Source organism: Anolis carolinensis, unplaced genomic scaffold (assembly GCF_035594765.1).
Source record: "Anolis carolinensis isolate JA03-04 unplaced genomic scaffold, rAnoCar3.1.pri scaffold_9, whole genome shotgun sequence".
NCBI lineage: Eukaryota > Metazoa > Chordata > Lepidosauria > Squamata > Dactyloidae > Anolis > Anolis carolinensis.
This window is the reverse complement of record NW_026943820.1, coordinates 11,902,890-11,922,410: the sequence shown is the minus strand read 5'-3', so window position 1 is coordinate 11,922,410 and position 19,521 is coordinate 11,902,890. Positions and strand designations below refer to the sequence as shown.

General features: G+C 41.4%; 2 protein-coding genes across 2 annotated transcripts in view; both read right to left on the bottom strand.

Annotated features, from left to right (window-relative positions):
* lpcat2 (lysophosphatidylcholine acyltransferase 2) overlaps positions 1-19,521 on the bottom strand; it is a 47,071-nt gene that overhangs the window by 6,111 nt on the left and 21,439 nt on the right. The window contains exons 4-11 of the mRNA XM_003222923.3: positions 17,612-17,724; positions 15,394-15,454; positions 13,782-13,840; positions 13,633-13,667; positions 13,371-13,425; positions 11,855-11,937; positions 8,923-9,048; positions 6,194-6,347 (exon numbers count right to left, since the gene is read on the bottom strand). Coding sequence (XP_003222971.2) covers positions 6,194-6,347; positions 8,923-9,048; positions 11,855-11,937; positions 13,371-13,425; positions 13,633-13,667; positions 13,782-13,840; positions 15,394-15,454; positions 17,612-17,724 — 686 coding nt within the window. The remainder of the gene's footprint in view (positions 1-6,193; positions 6,348-8,922; positions 9,049-11,854; positions 11,938-13,370; positions 13,426-13,632; positions 13,668-13,781; positions 13,841-15,393; positions 15,455-17,611; positions 17,725-19,521) is intronic.
* capns2 (calpain small subunit 2) lies at positions 791-6,175 on the bottom strand. Its single transcript, XM_016994754.2, has one exon. It carries the CDS (start codon positions 5,711-5,713, stop codon positions 4,808-4,810), a length of 906 nt encoding a protein of 301 aa, XP_016850243.1. The 5' UTR covers positions 5,714-6,175; the 3' UTR covers positions 791-4,807.

The following is a 19,521-nucleotide window of genomic DNA, read 5'->3' as shown; positions in this document are numbered from 1 at the left end:
AGAGAAAGAGATGTCACATTTAGGAAACAAAAAAATTAAAGAGATAGGGCTCAGCTTTGAAATTATTCATGCACATTCCACCCAGTTCAATCCGCCAACCCTTTTGTCTCGGGCTGAGAAAGCAAAGAGGCAAACCTGGGATTACAATAAGTTGAACAACTTGTCTCAGCTTTGTCCTTTTCTACTCATTGCTCTATACGCTTGAAACTGCCTCCTTGAACATTTGCAGGCGGATCCCTCCCTTGTCATTCTTACATCTTATATATAAAACTTTCTCTTTTTCCCCAAACTTTTGGAATGTTAGTTTCATTTTATTTCTGACTCATGTACATTTTGATTTTGATGCATCAGTCAGTGTATATTATATTGCACTGGCTCAGCCCTCTCTCTTCAAAACCATGTCAAAATGTTCCCCAAAGAAGGTGTTTGAGGATGCATTTGCATGACAGAATCAATTCTCCTTGATATTACTTTAAAAACCATGGCTCAATGCTATAGAATTGTGGGAGTTGTAGTGTTGCAGTGAGGCAACCAGAAGTCTTTGGATGGAGAGACAAAAGGCATTGTAAAACTACAACTCTCAGGATTTCATAGCATTTAGCCATGGCAGTTAGAGTGGCATCAAACTGCACTAATTCTACAGTGTAGATGCAACCCGAGTGTGGTGTAGTGGTTTGAGTGTCATGTGGAAGACCAAGGTTCTTCCAGCAAAAGCTTCACCTTAGGGCTATCGTAAGTCTGAAATAACGTGAAGGCACACAACACTAACAACAACAACAACAACAGCAACAACAGGTAATATATTTATTTCTTTTTGCAACAAGTATACAGCTGTTTAAAGTCTCCTAAGGCCAACATCCAACATTTATCCTATGCTATAGTAGGGATTTCAAGCTGGACCTACACTACCATATAATGAGGTTAAAACGACCTTATATGGTCAGTGTAGACCAGTGATTCAGCTCCCACAGTTCCTAACAGCTGGTAAGCTGGCTGGGGTTTCTGGGAGTTGAAGTCCAAAACACCTGGAGGCCCAAAGGTTGGGAACCATAGGTATAGACCCATATAATGCAGTTCAGTACAGTTCAATCTGCATTATATTAATCTACACTCTAGATCAGTGGTTCTCAACCTGGGGTCCCCAGATGTTTTTGGTCTTCAACACCCAGAAATCCTAACAGCTGGTAAACTGGCTGGGATTTCTGGGAGTTGTAGGCCGATAACATCTGGAGACCCCAGATTGACAACCACTACTCTAGATCAAGCTATACTTTATTTATCACCCAAATAATTTCCATTTATTAGCACCCAAGGCTCTATTTGTTAGTTACACATAGCAGAAGTAGTCAAACCAATGAAAGCACCGATCCAAGGTATTGTAAGATGAGATGCTTGAAACCTCTTTCAAGTCTAGAATTAGGAATTTTAGCGAGAGGATTTCCCAAATTTTCCCAGGTGGTATGGATTTTATAGTCTGAAACGTTTCTTTTCCAAGCATTAGATGAATGCAAATAGAAAATGAACAGGGCAGAAAGAGAGGTTATACACCAGCCTGTTGTGCTAGGTTTTATTTTAGCTGCAGGGAGTATGAATGTAAGTGAGAGCAGCTGAGGGAAGGGGATCATCCCTCTGGGCTCTGACATGGTTTCTCTTACTCCTGACACATGCATTCTGTAGACTTTAGTTTGCAAACACTCTGGCACAGTTTTCAAGTTCCTAGGCTGATCAATGCAAAACTTCTTTCTCCTTCCCCCACGAGCTGGTCGTGCTGAGCTACAACTTGATCAAAGAAATGACAGCAAGTTCAATTTGTTACGATCTGAGTTTATTTTTCCTTCTTTGCACATGTTAGGCTTGGAAACAAAGAGAAGATCAATTGCTTGAAATTCAAACATGCCCTGGGGTTAAAAAAAATCAGAATGCTGCCTAATACTAAAGCAAAATGTAGAATACATGAATGAATATCTATATCTATCTCTTCATCTATCTATCTATCTATCTATCTATCTATCTATCTATCTATCTATCTATCTATCTATCTATCTATCTCTTCATCTCTTTAATCTATCTATCTATCTATCTTCATCCTATCCTCTTCCTGATCTATTTCTAGTTCAATCTCCCTCAATCTTAGAGATGCTGGACTACAACTCCCATCATCGTCAACACCATCACTACGGTTATTTATTTATTTTTTTATTTACAGCATTTATATTCCGCCCTTCTCACGCCGAAGGGGACTCAGGGTGGATCACATTACACATATAAGCAAGCATTCAATGCCTTTTAACATAGAACAAAGACAAACAAACAGGCTCCAAGCGGGCCTCGAACTCATGACCTCCTGGTTAGAGTGATTCATTGCAGTTAATTGCAGCTGGTTTGCTCTCCCGCCTGCACCACAGCCCGGTTGATAGGAACCATAGTTCCAACACATCACAAATGTGCTAGTTTTTGGGAAAGCAGCTCTATTTGCATTTCTTCCACTTATTCAGAGCTTGGATCATCACTGCGCATTTATTATATAGTCAGAAGTGGGGTTTTCATGGAGTTTCTCCAAATCACACGCTCTTTGTTTCATAACCAATGGGAAGACCCAAAAGTTTTAACTCCTACCCTGCAATTTGCAAAGTTTCCTGTAAGTTTTCAAATTTACGGAGCATTCCTCCCAACAACTGTGGCACTTTGTGGCCTGTGTTGTTCCATTTAGCTGCATTTTAGCGGCTCACAATTGAAAAGAGGCAGATTGATTTGTGTGCACTTAAGTTCTCAGGAATGACATGCATCAAGGGTTTGGCAAACACTGGAGTTGAGATGCATATTTCCCTGAAATACGTCTCAGCAGATGTGAAGCCAAGGCCCCATCTACATTGCCATATAATGCAGTGGGAATCTCCATTATATGGCCAGTATAATGCAGCTCAATGCAGTATATGAGTCTATACTGACAATATAATGCAGTTCCAAACTGCATTATATGTCAGGGTAGATAGGGTCCAACAAATATTTTTCCAGAGCTAAGTGAAACAGTTGCCAACAAAGCCTTCCTAATACAAAATTATACAATGCTTGGATATAAAAGAAAATATTTAGGAAACTGATTACCCAAAACATGGATGTATAACGCTGCAGGATTTGCAGATTGTTGGGTTGGCAATTGATCAAAAAAGAAAAATTAGACAGGAAAATGAAGGGCCTGTTTAGACTACACAGCACAGTTAGAAAATGCATTATATGGCAGTGTAGAGTGGGGCCAAAGAGTTAAATGTCCTACTCAAAATCTTAAAAACCTGCAACGGGGCAAAATAAGTGTGAAAGTCGAAAGTAATCCCTTCCCTTACTATACAGAAAGGGTGGGGACCTTCTGCCATCAGTGAAGTTGAAGGCAATATTAGAGAATTTCTCATGGCTGCATTCCAGCGGTGGGTGAGGCCTAAAGGAAAAGAATGCAACCAAAAATATTCAAAGCTCAACATACCAGGGACAAAGCCTTTAGAAACACACTGCAACTTTTTAGAATAGGAAAGGTTGAAAAAACACATGCAAAAATTAGGGAAACAGCAGGTTATGGTTCTCGTGGGCTTAACACAGAAAGGCCAGATGGAACTCCAAGTGGTTGGAATTCCAACCCCAAATGAATCGGAATGCATTTGGAAGAGGGTCAAAATACTTCCTGTTTACTATTTGTTTAATGTGGAAAAAATTACAGGTAACCTTTGTCCCACGTAAAGGGACTAGTTACACTACATTGGGTGAAGGCAGCTACAATGGGTCAGGAATGGAAATAATATTCCGATAATGGCTGAAAAAGAAGTGTAGAAACACTGGCAATAAGAATGCTGAAGGGATTCTTCAAAACACATTCTGCAGAAATAAAAATAGCCCTTTTTTATTCACAGAATACAGTGTTTTACCAACAGGAAATAACATTTCTACCTACAATGTTATTTCTGCATGTGCTGTTTCTTACACAAGGGTTGCGCTATTTTCTATGCAAAAGAACCACACCTGAATTTTGTGCATAAGTAATTACAAATTATGAATCGGCTTTGAAAACCGTGGTTTCTAATGAGTTTCTTGCAAAAGGAGGGACATTTAAAAAAGTACTTGTTGCTTCTTTCAAGAAGAAACTTAGGGAAAAACTGCATCCCCTGTCAAAAATGCCAAAATTACAACAGATCCTATAAAAAGACAACAAATCCACTTCTGGTTTGAAACAAAGGATCTATTTAATGTTAAACAGTGTGGTGCCTGCAAGCCACAATCCTGCAATGTATTAAAAAGACAGAATTGTTATATTCATTGGAATCCAAGAAAGGCAATTCAGTCTTGGGGCAAGGTAGATAATTCAAGAAGACATAGGAGATATGATTTCCTTGGGCTGCATTTTACCCCCATCTTTCCTACAAACTTCAGCATAATATTAATTATAATATATTTATTCTTAGTCCTATATATCTGCACAGCCCAAATATATGTACAAAAGCATAAACCTGTTCTTGAAATGATAAAGCACTGTAACTAGACAACATGCATACTGACTCCACCCTGTCTCCATTTTCAAAAGCAGGCATTTCCAGCTGCAGAAACAATGCTGCTAGAAATAATATTAAGCAGTGCCAGAAGAGTTGTACAATTCTCCTACTGTTCCTGCTTTCCCAACAAAGCAATCTAAAAATATAGCAGAGGCCAAAGAGTGGGCCTTGTTGCTTGAAAGGAGCCATTAGCAAAAAGGAGCTCACTTGCAACAACCTTCCAAACAAAACAAACACCACTGCCTTCCATTTCTCTTCCTGTTCAGTTCAGTTCAGGAATACATGGTTAGTTGGAGCCAGTCTTGGAGATTCATCTGGACTTTCCCGTCTCCATCGCGATCCAGGGCTTTGAAGGCGCGGAACATGCCGTCTAGGCGTACCAAGCAACTGATGAAGTTGTTGAAATCCATGGTGCCATCCTCGTTGGCATATCGGCGTATCATCAAGGCGTAGAGCTGCTCATGCATGTTGAACCCTGCAGCCTTGAAGGCCTCGGGCAGCCGCGCCATTTCGATGGTCCCCGAGTTCGGCGAGGCGTACCGTTTGTAGACTGCCTGCCACTTTTTGATGTTGTTCCACAAGTAACGGAACTGGTAGAAATCCAGCTTGCCTGTGGTGTCGCTGTCCATGACGGACACCATGCTCCGGCAAGTGTCCAGGCTGAAGCCCTGTGACTTCAGGTCTTGGTGCCGGGCCATCACCTTGTTCAGGATGCCCATCAGCTCGGTGGGACACACCGCCATGTCGTCGCCAGCCAGCTGGGCAAAAAGGCGCCGGAATTGGCGCATCTCCTCACTCTCGTTGGCCTCCACGTTGGCAAAATGGCTGCGGGCCGGTGGGGGAGGCTCGGGGGTGTACTGAGCTGCGGCCTCACTGATGATGTTCACCAGGCCTCCAATGAGTCCCATGACGTTCCCTGCTTTCCCACCGCCGCCGCCGCCTCCTCCTGCCAAGAGCCCCCCGAGGCCTTTCATCAGGGCATTGCCAGCTCCTCCACCTTGACCTCCACTGCTTTTCAGGAGGCCTGCGCCCCCACCGCCTCCACTGCCCCCTGTGAGGCTTTTAAGGAGGGCTCCCCCAGCAGCGGCAAGGGCACGGCTCCCACTCGAACCAGAGCCAGAACCAGAGCCAGCTTTACCGCCGCTGGCAGCATCCATCAGAGCCTGAGCGAGGAACATGGTGAAGGCTCACAGAGACTCGAACGAATGAACAGCTTCCACTGCTTCGGAGAGCGTCTGCAAAGAGCAGAGCGTCTGGGTGTGTTCTGCAAAAACAACGGAGCTGCCAAAGGCAATCAGAAACCACTGTGCCCGGACACGTCATCCCGCACAGCTGGAATCTATTGTGGGGGCAGGATGAGTCCCACCCTCTTGGCTGCTGGCGAGCCAAGATGGAAACTTCCCTCTGCGGCTTTAAAGCCACAAAGCCTTTTTTGAGCAGCCCCAGGCAGGCAGGCCGTACCCTCACTTGTTTTGCCTCCCTTGCTTGCCGTTCCTTGCCCTCCCTTTCTTTCCCCCTTCAACAGTATACAATCTCCCTTTTTGTTAAGTGGAAACGCTTGTCATTTTTGCTCCATGTGATGCGAGTCACAAGCTTTGCTTCTGGAAACAATCACAACTGAGCTTTCATTTTAAGCTGAGAAAAAAGAGTGCACTCACTCTGTCAAAAAGGGCAAACAGCTCCCCCAGGACCTCAGAGACAGGAAGCTTCAAGTAGTTGGCAAACTCCTCGATTCCGATCCGGCCGCCTTTGGAAGCATTGGCGATGGCTGCAAACTGACTCAACTGCTCTCTGATATTGTCCCATTTCAGACTTTGAAAAGAGGAAAGAATGAATCAGTTTATTTTGGTCATGGATCATAAAAGGGAAGGGCCATAGCTATAATTTAAGGAGTGCAAAGCATTTGAAGCTAATTAATTTGGGGCTAGGAGCCCTCGGTGGGACAGTGTGTTAAAGCGCTGAGCTGCTGAACTTGCAGACCAAAAGGTTGCAGGTTCAAATCCGGGGAGTGGAGTGAGCGCCCGCTGTTAGCTCCAGCTTCTGCCAACCCCTCTCTCTCTCTCAATCGCATAGTCGTTTCCGACTTCGTGACCTCATGGACCATTCCATGCCATAGCTCCCTGTTGTCCGTTGCCTCTCCCAGTTCCTTCAAGGTCAAGCCAGTCACTTCAAGGATACTGTCCATCCATCCATCCCGCCCTAGGTCGGCCTCTCTTCCTTTTTCCTTCCATTTTCTCCATCATCGTGATCTTCTCCAAGCTTTCCTGTCTTCTCATGATGTGGCCAAAATACTTCAACTTTGCCTCTAATATCCTTCCTCCAGTGCGCAGCCGAGGATGGACTGGTTGGATCTTCTCATGGTCCAAGGCACTCTCAGGATTTTCCTCCAGCACCAAAGTTCAAAAGTGACTATCTTCCTTCGTTCAGCCTCCCTTATGGTCCAGCTCTGGCAACCATAAGTTACTATGGGGAATACCATTGCTTTGACTATGCGGACCTTCATTGCCAGTGTGATGTCTCTACTCTTCACTATTTTATCAAGATTAGCCATTGCTCTCCTCATAAGAAGTAAACATCTTCTGATTTCCTGGCTGCAGTCTGCATCTAGCAGTTCGAAAACATGCAAACGTGAGTAGATCAACAGGCTCCGGCGGGAATGTAACGGCGCTCCATGCAGTAATGGCAAGACTGGACTTAACATCAGGGGAAACCTTTACCTTTACCTTAACTTGGGGCTAAGGATAGCTTGGACTGAAATGTTGTCCTTGATACTTCACTTAAGTGAAGGGACCATGAAGATAGGACAGAGGATGAAGGGCATTGCCCCTTTTGACACACAACTACTGCAATCTTTAGCATCTACATAATAGCATGGATGTTTGTGTGCATCCATTTCAAAAGCCTTTGGTAATGTGATATACAAAGAAGGGAGAATAATGATTCCTGGCTTCTTATCTAGAATTGTAGATAACACCTTGCTACAGGTGGTGCCCAACTCTCGAGTGCTCTCTCCAGAGTAAAGGTTTTCCCTTAATATTAAGTCCAGTCGTGACCGACTCTGGGGGTTGGTGCTCATCTCCATTTCTAAGCCGAAGAGCCAGCATTGTCCGTAGACACCTCCAAGGTCTTTTGGCTGGCATGACTGCATGGAGCACAGTTACCTTCCTGCCAGAGAAGTGAGTAGACCTTTTGATCTACTCACATTTGTATGTTTTTGAACTGCTAGATTGGCAGAAGCTGAGGCTAACAATGGGAGCTCATTCCACTCCCCGAATTTGAACTGCTAACCTTTCGGTCAGCAAGTTCAGCAGCCCAGTGGTTTAACCCGCTGTACCATCAGGGGCCTGTCTCTCCAGGCCTACCTAACATTAAAATAATCAGCCTACAGAAACATATAAGTAAAACGCTCCTGAAAGATGCCTACACAAGGACTGTTTAAAGTCCTTTGGAGATGGAAAACCCTCTGTAGGCTGTATATTTTTGAGGACAAAACTGGCAACCCAATCTTTGAATGTTCCTTGCCTAAGAAAACCCTATGAAATACATCGGGTCTCCATAAGTTGACAGGTAACTGAAAGGCACATATTCACACTTTGGTCAAAAATGGTTGTGGGAAATAATATACTGCCCTTTCTGATCACAATCCAGCCAATACATGGTTGGGAAAATAACTTGGGAGCACATTTCACCCATTTTCAAGATTGCCAAATTAAAAACTGGAGAAGCTTATGCAACTTTAATCTTTGTGCAGAAAAAGGGATTTCGGTAGGTGTTGCTTTTTCCTTGGTTGTGTGGTGAGTAACGCTTGCTGATAATTCCTTCTTTTACACAACTATTACAGGCAAGAGTCCTATCAAGTCCAGTTTTAACTTTGGCAACCCTATTTCAATGACTGAAAATGAAAATCACAAAATTGGGAGCAAGTTGAGGAGCTACAGGGATTGTTGGAGAGCTTTGGTGACCATCAAAAGTACTATTTGGAATTGCAGTCCAAAGATTCTATGATCACAAAGTTCAGGATTTCATGATCTTTTTTAGTTTGTGTGTGTCTATTAAGATAGAAGGCATTTATGTGGAAAGTGCCAGGAACTTAGATGCTCCGTCAGAAATTCAAACGTTCCAAGTTTGCCTATCATATTTAAACATCTGAAAGGATATCACACTGAGGAGGGGGCAAGCTTGTTTTCTGCAACTCTGGAGACTAGGACACAATGGAGCAAATGACAGGAAAAGAAGATTCCATCAAAACATTAGTAAGAACTTCCTTTAGTAAGTGCTTTAAGTGTGTTCCTGCATGGTAAGGGGTTGGACTGAATGGCCCTTGGGATCTCTTTCTACTCTGTAATTCTATTATTACACTTCCCATCTGGGCAAGAAAACTACTTACTTCAGCTTCTTGCTGATTTTCGTGAATTCCACCAAGCCAGCTTCCATGGGCAAAGTCAGGTTCCCTGCAGATATCATGAGCCTGCAGTCTTCGTACGTATGATCCGTAACAGGGACACCCAAAGCACTGTGGTTTCAAAGACATACAGAAATACATCCCACTAGTTAATAATAATAATAATAATAATAATAATAATAATAATAATAATAATAATAATAATAATAAAAAAACTTTATTTGTATTCTGCCCTATCTCCCCAAGGGGACCCATAAGCTTACCTTTAGAGAAAGGCAAGCTTATTTTCTTAAAGTTTTCCCCAAAAAGTAGCCATGTTTCAATGCTATGGAATCTTAGGAGTTGGCATCTGCTGAGGCACCAGTACTTTCTGGCAGAGGAGGCTCAAGACCTTGTAAAACTACATCTCCTATGAGTCCACAGCACTGAACCATCAAAGTGCATTCATTTTTAAAGTGAGATGCACTTTATGACACTGGAGGACAGAGCAGCCTGCATTCAACTGCTAATCCAAACCAGAGTTAATTTAAAGTTTTATTATTATTTTATTATGACACAGCAAACAAGATAGATACGCTGGATTTCATATCACAAAATCACAAGTTGGACACTTCCCAAGTGTCTAGGACTGTGTGATGTATTTTCGGATGATGCACGCAGATCCCAGCAGGGTGGCCTTTTGCAGTTGGCAGATCGTAATTTTGTCAATGTCTATTGTTTCCAAATGCCGGCTGAGATCTTTTGGCACTCAGTGTGCCCATCACCACTGGGACCACCTGCACTGGTTTCTGCCAGAGTCTTTGACGTTCAATCTTGAGGTCCTGATAGCGGCTGAGTTTTTCCTGTTGTTTTTCGTCAATGCGACTGTCACCTGGGATGGCGACATCAATGATCCAAACCTTTTTCTTTTCCACAACTGTGATGTCTGGTGTGTTGTGAACTTTATTATTATTATTATTATTATTGACACAACGACGTTGTATGACACAGCAAACAAGATAGATATGCTAGATTTCGTTTCACAAAACCACAAGTCGAACACTTCCCAAGTGTCTAGGACTGTGTGATGTATTTTCGGATGATGCGTGCAGATCCCAGCAGGGTGGCCTTTTGCAGTTGGCAGATTGTAATTTTGTCAATGTCTATTGTTTCCAAATGCCGGCTGAGATCTTTTGGCACGGCACCCAGTGTGCCCATCACCACTGGGACCACCTGCACTGGTTTCTGCCAGAGTCTTTGAAGTTCAATCTTGAGGTCCTGATAGCGGCTGAGTTTTTCCTGTTGTTTTTCGTCAATGCGACTGTCACCTGGGATGGCAACATCAATGATCCAAACCTTGTTCTTTTCCACAACTGTGATGTCTGGTGTGTTGTGTTCCAGAACTTTGTCAGTCTGGATTCGGAAGTCCCACAGTATCTTTGCATGTTCATTTTCCAATACATTTGCTGGTTTGTGATCCCACCAGTTCTTTGCTGCTGGGAGGTGGTACTTGAGGCATAAGTTCCAATGGATCATTTGGGCCACACAGTTGTGCCTCTGCTTGTAGTCTGTCTTTGCAATTTTCTTACAGCAGCTGAGGATATGATCAATGGTTTCGTCAGCTTCCTTGCACAGTCTGCATTTTGGGTCATCAGCTGATTTTTCGATCTTAGCCTTGATTGCCTTTGTCCTGATGGCTTGCTCCTGGGCTGCAAGGATCAGGCCTTCTGTCTCCTTCTTCAGGGTCCCATTCGTGAGCCAGAGCCAGGTCTTCTCCTTATTAGCTTTTCCTTCAATTTTGTCAAGGAACTTTCCATGCAGTGTTTTGTTGTGCCAGCTGTCAGCTCTAGTTTGTAGTGCAGTTTTCTTGTACTGGTTTTTTGTCTGTTGTGTTTTGAGGAGTTTCTGATTTTTGACTTCAATCAAAGCAGGTTCTTCACTTTGCTTTACATATTCTGCCAGGGCATGTTCTTCTTCTTTGACTGCTTGTTTTACCTGTAAGAGTCCTCTGCCCCCTGATCTTCTAGGCAGATAGAGCCGGTCAACATCACTGCGAGGGTGCAGAGAATGATGAATGGTCATGAGTTTTCTTGTTTTTCTGTCCAAATTGTCCAGTTCCATCTGTGTCCAGTTTATAATGCCAGCAGTATATCTTATGACAGGTATGGCCCAGGTGTTTATGGCCTTGATGGTGTTGCCTCCATTGAGCTTGCTTTTGAGAATTTTTCTGACCCTTTGTGTGTATTCTTTGCTGACCACAGTTTTCACATGTTCATGCTTGATGTTGTCCAGCTGTAGTATGCCCAGATATTTATAGGCCTCTGGCTGGTGACACTTTATTGTTTGGCCATTGGGCATACTTATGCCATCATTTTCAATGATTTTTCCCTTCCTCAATGCCACTGTCGAACATTTGTCCAAACCAAACTCCATGTTGATATCAGTGCTAAAAATTCGGACAGTGTTGGTAGGTATAATAATAATAATAATTGATGGGAGTCTCGTGTCGCCAAATGATTGGAGGTCTGTCTGGCCACATATTGTTTCCCTCTGACATAGAGATGTCATAGAAATTCTGGTTTGTGTCCAACACATTTCAAGTCCATCACAAACAACACTATGTAACACAATGTTTGTTCCTGGGTTATAAAAGTCATTTCCTAATTGGTTCTATTATAAAAGCATGGCAACGGTTCATTAAACTGCAAAAACTGCAGCATATTTTGCTATAGTTTTTCAATGAATATCTCATCGAGTTTCAACCAATTCAATCTAGTTTGTAGCAGCCACAAAAACTAAGTTTCTGGAATATAATAGCTACTTTCAAAGTAAGTACCACACAGGAAATAACACTTTCAAACCAGGAACAGAAAATCTTTCACAATTTCTTACAGAGTGTAATTTTATGACATCTTGAAGCAAAACCTGTCTCCCTCACCTGGACATTTTGCTACGGACTCGGTTGGCAAAAAGGGCTGGGTCGTGCTTCTCTTCGTCGGTTGGAATGTGGACAGGGAGGAACTGAAGAGAAAGCAAGATGTGTTTCAGTGAGTTGGAACAAGCTAGAAGACACTCAAAAACAGGGTATTTGGATGCACTGGCCAGCAACCAGTTGGAGCATTTTAGAGATGTGCGCAAAAAAATTTCTTTTGTATCCTTCGTGCTATTGTTTTGTTTTGACCATTCGTCTACACAAAACAAATGACAACATTTTCGTAGGAAATGAGAGGCGACACGAAAATGAAAGCCACAGAGTCATTGTGCTTGCTTTCGTTTTCCTTTTGTTTTGGCCCTGTAACAATAAGCAGGTACTGACAAAGGGCTGTTTTCCCATTAAAGCTGATATGTACCAATGGGTGTTAATAATAATATTAATATAAATAACAATAGTTATTCTGGGACCCTAAGCTGAGTCTGGGAGAGGAGTGCCTCCCCATTACATCCAATGTGTACCAATGGGTCTTAATAATAATATTTATATTTATATTAATATTAAGAACAACAGTTATTCTGACACCCTAAGCTGAGACTGAGAGAGGGCTGCTTCCCCTTGACAGCTGATGTGTTCCAATGGGTGTTAATAATAATAATATCAATAATAACAACAGTACTCTGGGGAACACCCAAATGTCTTAAATGTTGGGGGCTAAAAGGGATCAGTGTGTGGCGATTTTCACCCTTCTAGCCCAAGAACTGAGCGGGGGGTGGGTGAGCCTCGGAAGCCCTCCCATTACAGCCAATGATACGAAAATTTTCGTTTTTTGTAAGCTAGATGAAAATTCTGTTCGTATAGGCGCCCCATTAGCGGGAACAAATACAAAAATGAGATGAAATGAATGAAACTACACAAAACGAACAGCAATTCCATACAAAAGCACAACACTAGTGCATTGTACACCAGAATGGAGCAGATTTGTGAATTTATCAATCAAGGAAGTTCAGCAAATCCGCCATGAGATGGCAGCCCATCCTTAAAAGTAAAGGAAATCTGAGGACTGCAAAGAGAAAGTTCTGTTTATTTGCAACTGACTGAGCAGAACTGAAATCCACAGTTGCATCTACACTTGCACAACTGTTGCAGTTTGATATCAAATTGCCATGGTTCAATAATATGAAATCTTGGGAGTTGGAGTTTGCAAGATCTGTTGCTATCTTTGCTAAAGAGGGCTGGTACCTCCCCAAACTACAACTCCCAGAATCTTATTGCTGTGAGCCATTGGAGCCAAGCTGGATTAATTCTACAGTATAGAACTGTAGGCTGAAGCTTCCTCGTTTGACTCAGTATGTTTGCAACACAGTCTTCTGTTCCAATATTAGATTCAGGTTCTATCATGAGTAGCTTCTAGCCTTATTCAGAATATCCTAAACTATTTCTAAGGTGGCTTCTTCACTGGAAATAGATGAACATGACTGATTAAGCCAGGTTTAAGGTGCAACATTTCTGCAATGCTTACCTCCACTTCCATCTTGGTAAAGAGCTGGCAGAGAGTAAGGACTAAGGCCTCATTGCTGAAAAATATTTTTTTGGAAAAAAGGTTGTGGTTAAGCAATGACTCCTAAAACCAAGCAGTTTGTATAAAAGCCTTCCGACTACCCTTCGCCAGGAAAACCAAATTGGCAGTGCAAACTGGAAGGCACTTGTTATAACAACTGCTGACAAGTAATAACTGTATATGTGTATGTATGTGTGTGCTGACATTTTGTGATGGCACTTACAAGTTGTATCCTTGCCAAGTCCATGTGACCGTGTCCTAGGTTTAAAAAAGAAAATAATATTTGCTAAGTATTTTTTAAATAAAAATATTGACCTAAGATTTATGCACTGCTCAACATTTTAAAATGTAAATGTAGCAACATTAACTTACCAATTTGTTTGGGTACCGAATAAGCACCGGCTGAACAGGAACACCAGGAATAAATGCCCCTGGAAGGACAATTTATATGTTAAGCCATTGTTGTTGTTGTTACTATTATTATTATGCTTATACAGTAGAGTCTCACTTATCCAACACTTACTTATCCAACATTCTGGATTATCCAACGCATTTTTGTAGTCAATGTTTTCAATATATCGTAATATTTTGGTGCTAAATTTGTAAATACAGCAATTACTACATAGCATTACTGCGTACTGAACTACTTTTTCTGTCAAATTTGTTGTATAACATGATGCTTTGGTGCTTAGCTTGTAAAATTATAACCTAATTTGATGTTTAATAGGCTTTTCCTTAATCTCTCCTTATTATCCAACATATTCGCTTATCCAACGTTTTGCCGGCCCATTTACGTTGGATAAGCGAGACTCTACTGTATATATTTCGCTTTTTCTCTCCACAAGAAGGCTCAAAGTGGTTATGGTAAAATCATAGTATTCTAGAGTTGGAGGAGACCTCGTGGGCCATCCAGTCCAACCCCATTCCACCAAGAAGCAGGAAAATCGCATTCAAAGCACCCCTGACAGATGGCCATCCAGCCTCTGTTTAAAATCCTCCAAAGAAGGAGCCTCCACTACACTCCGGGTCAGAGAGTTCCACTGCTGAACAGCTCCCACAGTGAGGAAGTTCTTCCCAATGTTCAGGTGGAAACTCCTTTCCTGTCATTTGAAACCATTGTTCTGCGTCCTGGTTTCCAAGCTTTCTCCCTCCTTCCTATGACTTCCACTCACATATTTATATATGGCCCTCATCATGTCTCCTCTCAACCTTCTTTTTTGCAAGCTAAACATGCTCAACTTTTTAAGCCGCTCCTCATATAGCTTGTTCTCCACACTCTTGATAATTTTAGTTGCCCTCCTCCAGCTTGTCAACATATACTTTCAATTGCAGTGCCCAGAAATGGACACAATGTGATTCCAGGTGTGATCTGACCAAGGCGGAATAGAGAGCAGCATGACTTCCCTGGATCTAGACACTATACTCCTATTTATGCAGGCCAAAATCCCATTGGCTTTTTAAGCTGTTGCATGACATTGTTGTCTTATGTTTAACTTGTTATCCATGAGGACTCCCAAGATCTTTTTCACACGGACTGCTGTCGAGCCAGGTATTGTCCCCCATTCTGTATCTTTACATAGAAAATGACTGTAGAACGAATGCAAAGAACATAAATATTCCCATGATCAATGGGAAAGGGTGTCTACAAATACTTGAGGTGCATCTGCACTGTGGAATAAATGCAGTTTGACACTGCTTGAACTACCGTGGCTCAATGCTATTGAATCATGGGATGTTGAAAAGGTCTTTAGTCTTTTCTGGCATCAAATTTTGATGTTCATCAAATGACAACTCCCAGTTGTCCATTGTCTCAACTACGACATAGCAAATCAAGGTTGGGTTCTACTCTTAGGTTTTAATTGTTGTCATTAAACCAACACATTATTGGACAGCAACCACAAAATATTCTCATATTGTACACCAGTTTTTCAAATAATATACCCAATCCATCCCATATCTCACTTTTCTGCAAAAGCATCCTCACCTTGCTTGAAAGTGATCAGACACGAACGATTTGTGCACGTTCCTTCTGGAAAAACCAATACCTGGTGTTCAAAGGAAAAAAACTTACAGGTAAAATGCATTCACTTTAACTAATGCAAAAACAATAAAGCAAACGTAGCCTTATTCTACCATTAACAAACTGGCAGAAGTACACCAGAAAGACGTAGCATGAAAAACAAGAAGTGTGCTCTCCATTCAAATCTAACTTACCGTATATACTCGAGCATAAGCCAACCCGAATATAAGCCGAGGCACCTAATTTTACCACAAAAAAACTGGGAAAATATTGACTCCAGTATAAGCCAAGGGTGGTAAATTTCAGAAATAAAAATAGAGGCATCAGTAGGTTAAATGTTTTTGAATATTTACATAAAGCTCAGATTTAAGATAAGACTGTCCAACTCTGATCAAATCATTATTCTCATCTTCTCAATGTAAATATGCTTATGTATCCTTTTAATAATAATAGAGTAAAATAATAAATGCAATAATAATAAGATCAGAGTGAAATAACAAATGTATTAACAATAATAATAAAAATAAAGTAAAATAAATGTAATAGTAGTAACAATAATAGAGAAAAATAATAAACGTAAAAATACCAATAATAATAGCGAAAAATAATAAATGTACCATATATTCTCGAGTATAAGCTGACCCAAATATAAGCCAACCAGGACCCTCACCCGATTATAAGCCAAGGGGGGCTTGCTCAGTCTTAAAAAAAGGACTGAACAACTAGGCTTATACTCGAGTAAATACAGTATTTAGCATTAGTATTGTTCTTTTACTATTTTTTCTGAATTCACAAAATAATTTAAAAGTACAGTAGAGTCTCACTTATCCAACATAAACAGGCCAGCAGAACGTTGGATAAGCGAATATGTTGGATAAAAAGGAGGGATTAAGGAAAAGTCTATTAAACATCAAATTAGGTTATGATTTTACAAATTAAGCACCAAAACATCATGTTATACAACAAATTTGACAGAAAAAGTAGTTCAATATGCAGTAATGCTAAGTAGTAATTACTGTATTTACAAATTTAGCACCAAAATATCACGATGTATTGAAAACATTGACTACAAAAATGCGTTGGATAATCCAGAATGTTGGATAAGCGAGTGTTGGATAAGTGAGACTCTACTGTATAACTGATTTAAAATGGCCCCTGTGCCAATTCATCACTTACAGCTGGAAGGCATAGTTGATGTTTTCTTTTGTCAATCTCTAGAACTGCCAAGAATGTAACTGCCAACTACTTTAATAGTGTTGTTGAAGGCTTTCATGGCCGGAATCACTGGGTTGCTGTGAGTTTTCCAGGCTGTCTGGCCATGTTCCAGAGGCAGTCTCTCCTGACATTTCACCCACATCTATGACAGGCATCCTCAGAGGTTGTGAGGTCTGTTGGAAACTAGGCAAGTGGGGTTTATATACCTGTGGAATAATGTCCAGGGTAGGAGAAAGAACTTTTCTCTGCTTCACACAAGTGTGAATGTTGCAATTGGCCACCTTGATTAGCACTGAATGACCTTACATCTTCAAAGCCTGGACATTTCACAGACATATAAACCCCACATGCTTAGTTTCCAACAGACCTGCCAACCTCTGAGGATGCCTGTCATAGATGTGGGCAAAACGTCAGGAGAGAATGTTTCTGGAACATGGCGAAACAGCCCACAAAACTCACAGCAACGCAACATTAACCATTTAGCAAAAGTCGTGGCTGCATGACACAACAATATCACTAGGGGGCACTCTAAATCTATGTTATTTGAAGATGAGGTCACCCGATGTCACAGTCACCGTTCTAGAAAATAACATTTCGAACTGCAGATCCCAGCAAATTTCTGACACTCTAAACTACTCATAACACATTCTTTGTGCCTGGAGTCAGATCATCAACAATTCAGATCGTGCACTTTCTCCAGTTCCCTCACTGACTAGAGATAGTGAAAGGGGAAATTGTGAACTTTGCTTCTGCTTCTTCCCCCAGTGAAATCATGTACTTCCCCCACATTACTGTTGCCATCAGTCTTTTGCATGTTACTTCCCTAAATAAAATAAAAATAAATAAAAATTCCTGGGGTCAAATCTAGCTGAAATAGTAGTTGCAGGAACCTAGGGGAACCCATAGGAGACTGGCATGGCTCTACACTGTATACTAAGCAATAGGTTATGCATTGTATACACTGTACCTGGGGCCACTGGCCTCCTGAAGTCGCTCGTCTCGTTATTTCATCTATTGTATTCTTCCGAGAATCTGGGTCAACTCGAGATACTGTAACGGGTTGGAGTGAGTTGAGGATTCCTGTTTAAGGAGACATTCACAAGATAATAGACACAGAGACAAAACATTCTAGCCATGATTGGATTATATTAAGGATTTTTTGCCCTGTGGGGAATCCTTTGTTGGGAGGTGTTAGCTGGCTCTGATTGTCTCCGGTCTGGTATTCTCCTGTTTTCTGAGTGTTGTTCTTTATTTGCTGTCCCGATTTTAGAGTTTTTGAAAATACTGGTAGCTAGATTTTGTTCATTTTCATGGTTTCCTCCTTTCTGTTGAAATTGTCCACATGCTTGTGGATATCAATGGCCGGGAAACAATCAGGGCCAGCTGATACCTCCCGACAAAGGATTCCCCCAGGAAGGAAGCAGCCAGGTTTTGAAGCTGCAAGGCTATTCAAAGCTAATCAAGGCGGCCAATTGCAACATTCACATGTGCCTCCAACAGACAAGATCTCTTGTCTGCTTCACGCAAGTGTGAATGTTGCTATTGTTCATCTTGATTAGCATTGAATGGCCTTGCAGCTTCAAAGCCTGGACATTCCACAGATATATAAACCCCACTTGCCTAGTTTCCAACAAACCTCACAACCTCTGAGGATGCCTGCCATAGATGTGGGCGAAACGTTTGGAGAGAATAATTTTTCGCCATGTTTAGAGGATCACAGATTGACTTGAGTCTAATTTGATGTTTTATATGTTGCATGTGTTCTATTTTATTATATTTTATACTGTGTTCATTTTTATGTTGTTTTTAGACACCTTGTGCCATCTGTAAGCCGTCCCGAGTTGATGGAGGCAGGATATAAGAATAAAGCTGTTGTTGTTGCTGTTGCTGTTGTTGTTGTTGTTGTTGTTGTTGTTGTTGTTGTTATTATTATTATTATTATTATTATTATTATTATTATTATTATTCAGCCCAGAAAACTCACAGCAACCCAGTGATTCCGGCCATGAAAGCCTTGACAATGTATTTCTTCTTTCCTCTTAAGTCTTCCCCAAATTGTTACAAGAAGTGATGTTGCCATTTTGAGAAAGACAACAGAGGGATACAGATGTATTTGGGCTTGCTATGCGGGGATGTAGGAAACAGGTTATTGGACCCAATGCAGTTGATGTGGGATGCAGCCATACGTACAAACCTTTCAGCCACTGAGCCCTTTTTGAAGCACCCTAGAAATATTTATATATTATATATATCTATATATATAAAAGGGTAGTGACATTTTGGCCTAGGACAAAACAACAAAACTACACATCCCCAGAAACACTAAACTTGGCAGCACAACCCCTCATCCATGCCTCTACGTTCATACAACAAAAAGAAAAGAAAAATGCAGTCCTAATTAGAGGGAGAGGAATGATTGTTTTTATCCAATTAATATAATATAAAATATTGGAATTAGAAATTATCTGATTTCAACTGGATTATATGGTAGTGTAGACTCAAGATGCGAGTCAGAGTCGGACACGACTGGACTTAATGTCAGGGGAAAACGTTTACCCTTTACCTTAACAACTACCAATTCCTCAATACTTTATTTCCCATACCCCCAGACTTCGCCACAGCAATGCGTGGCCGGGCACAGCTAGTCTATATATATAGAAGGATAATGAAATTTCGGCCTAGGACAAAACAACAAAACCACACATCCCAGAAACACTAAACTTGGCAGCACAACCCCTCATCCATGCCTCTACGTTCATACAACAAAAAGAAAAGAAAAATAAAGTCCTAATTAGAGGGAGAGGAATAATTGTTTTTATCCAATTGCTGCCAGTTAGAAGGCTAAGCTCTGCCCACTTGGTCTCCTAGCAACCTACT

Excerpts from the sequence above, each read along its gene's own strand:
- capns2 (XM_016994754.2), bottom strand. The coding sequence starts at position 5,713 with ATGTTCCTCGCTCAGGCTCTGATGGATGCTGCCAGCGGCGGTAAAGCT.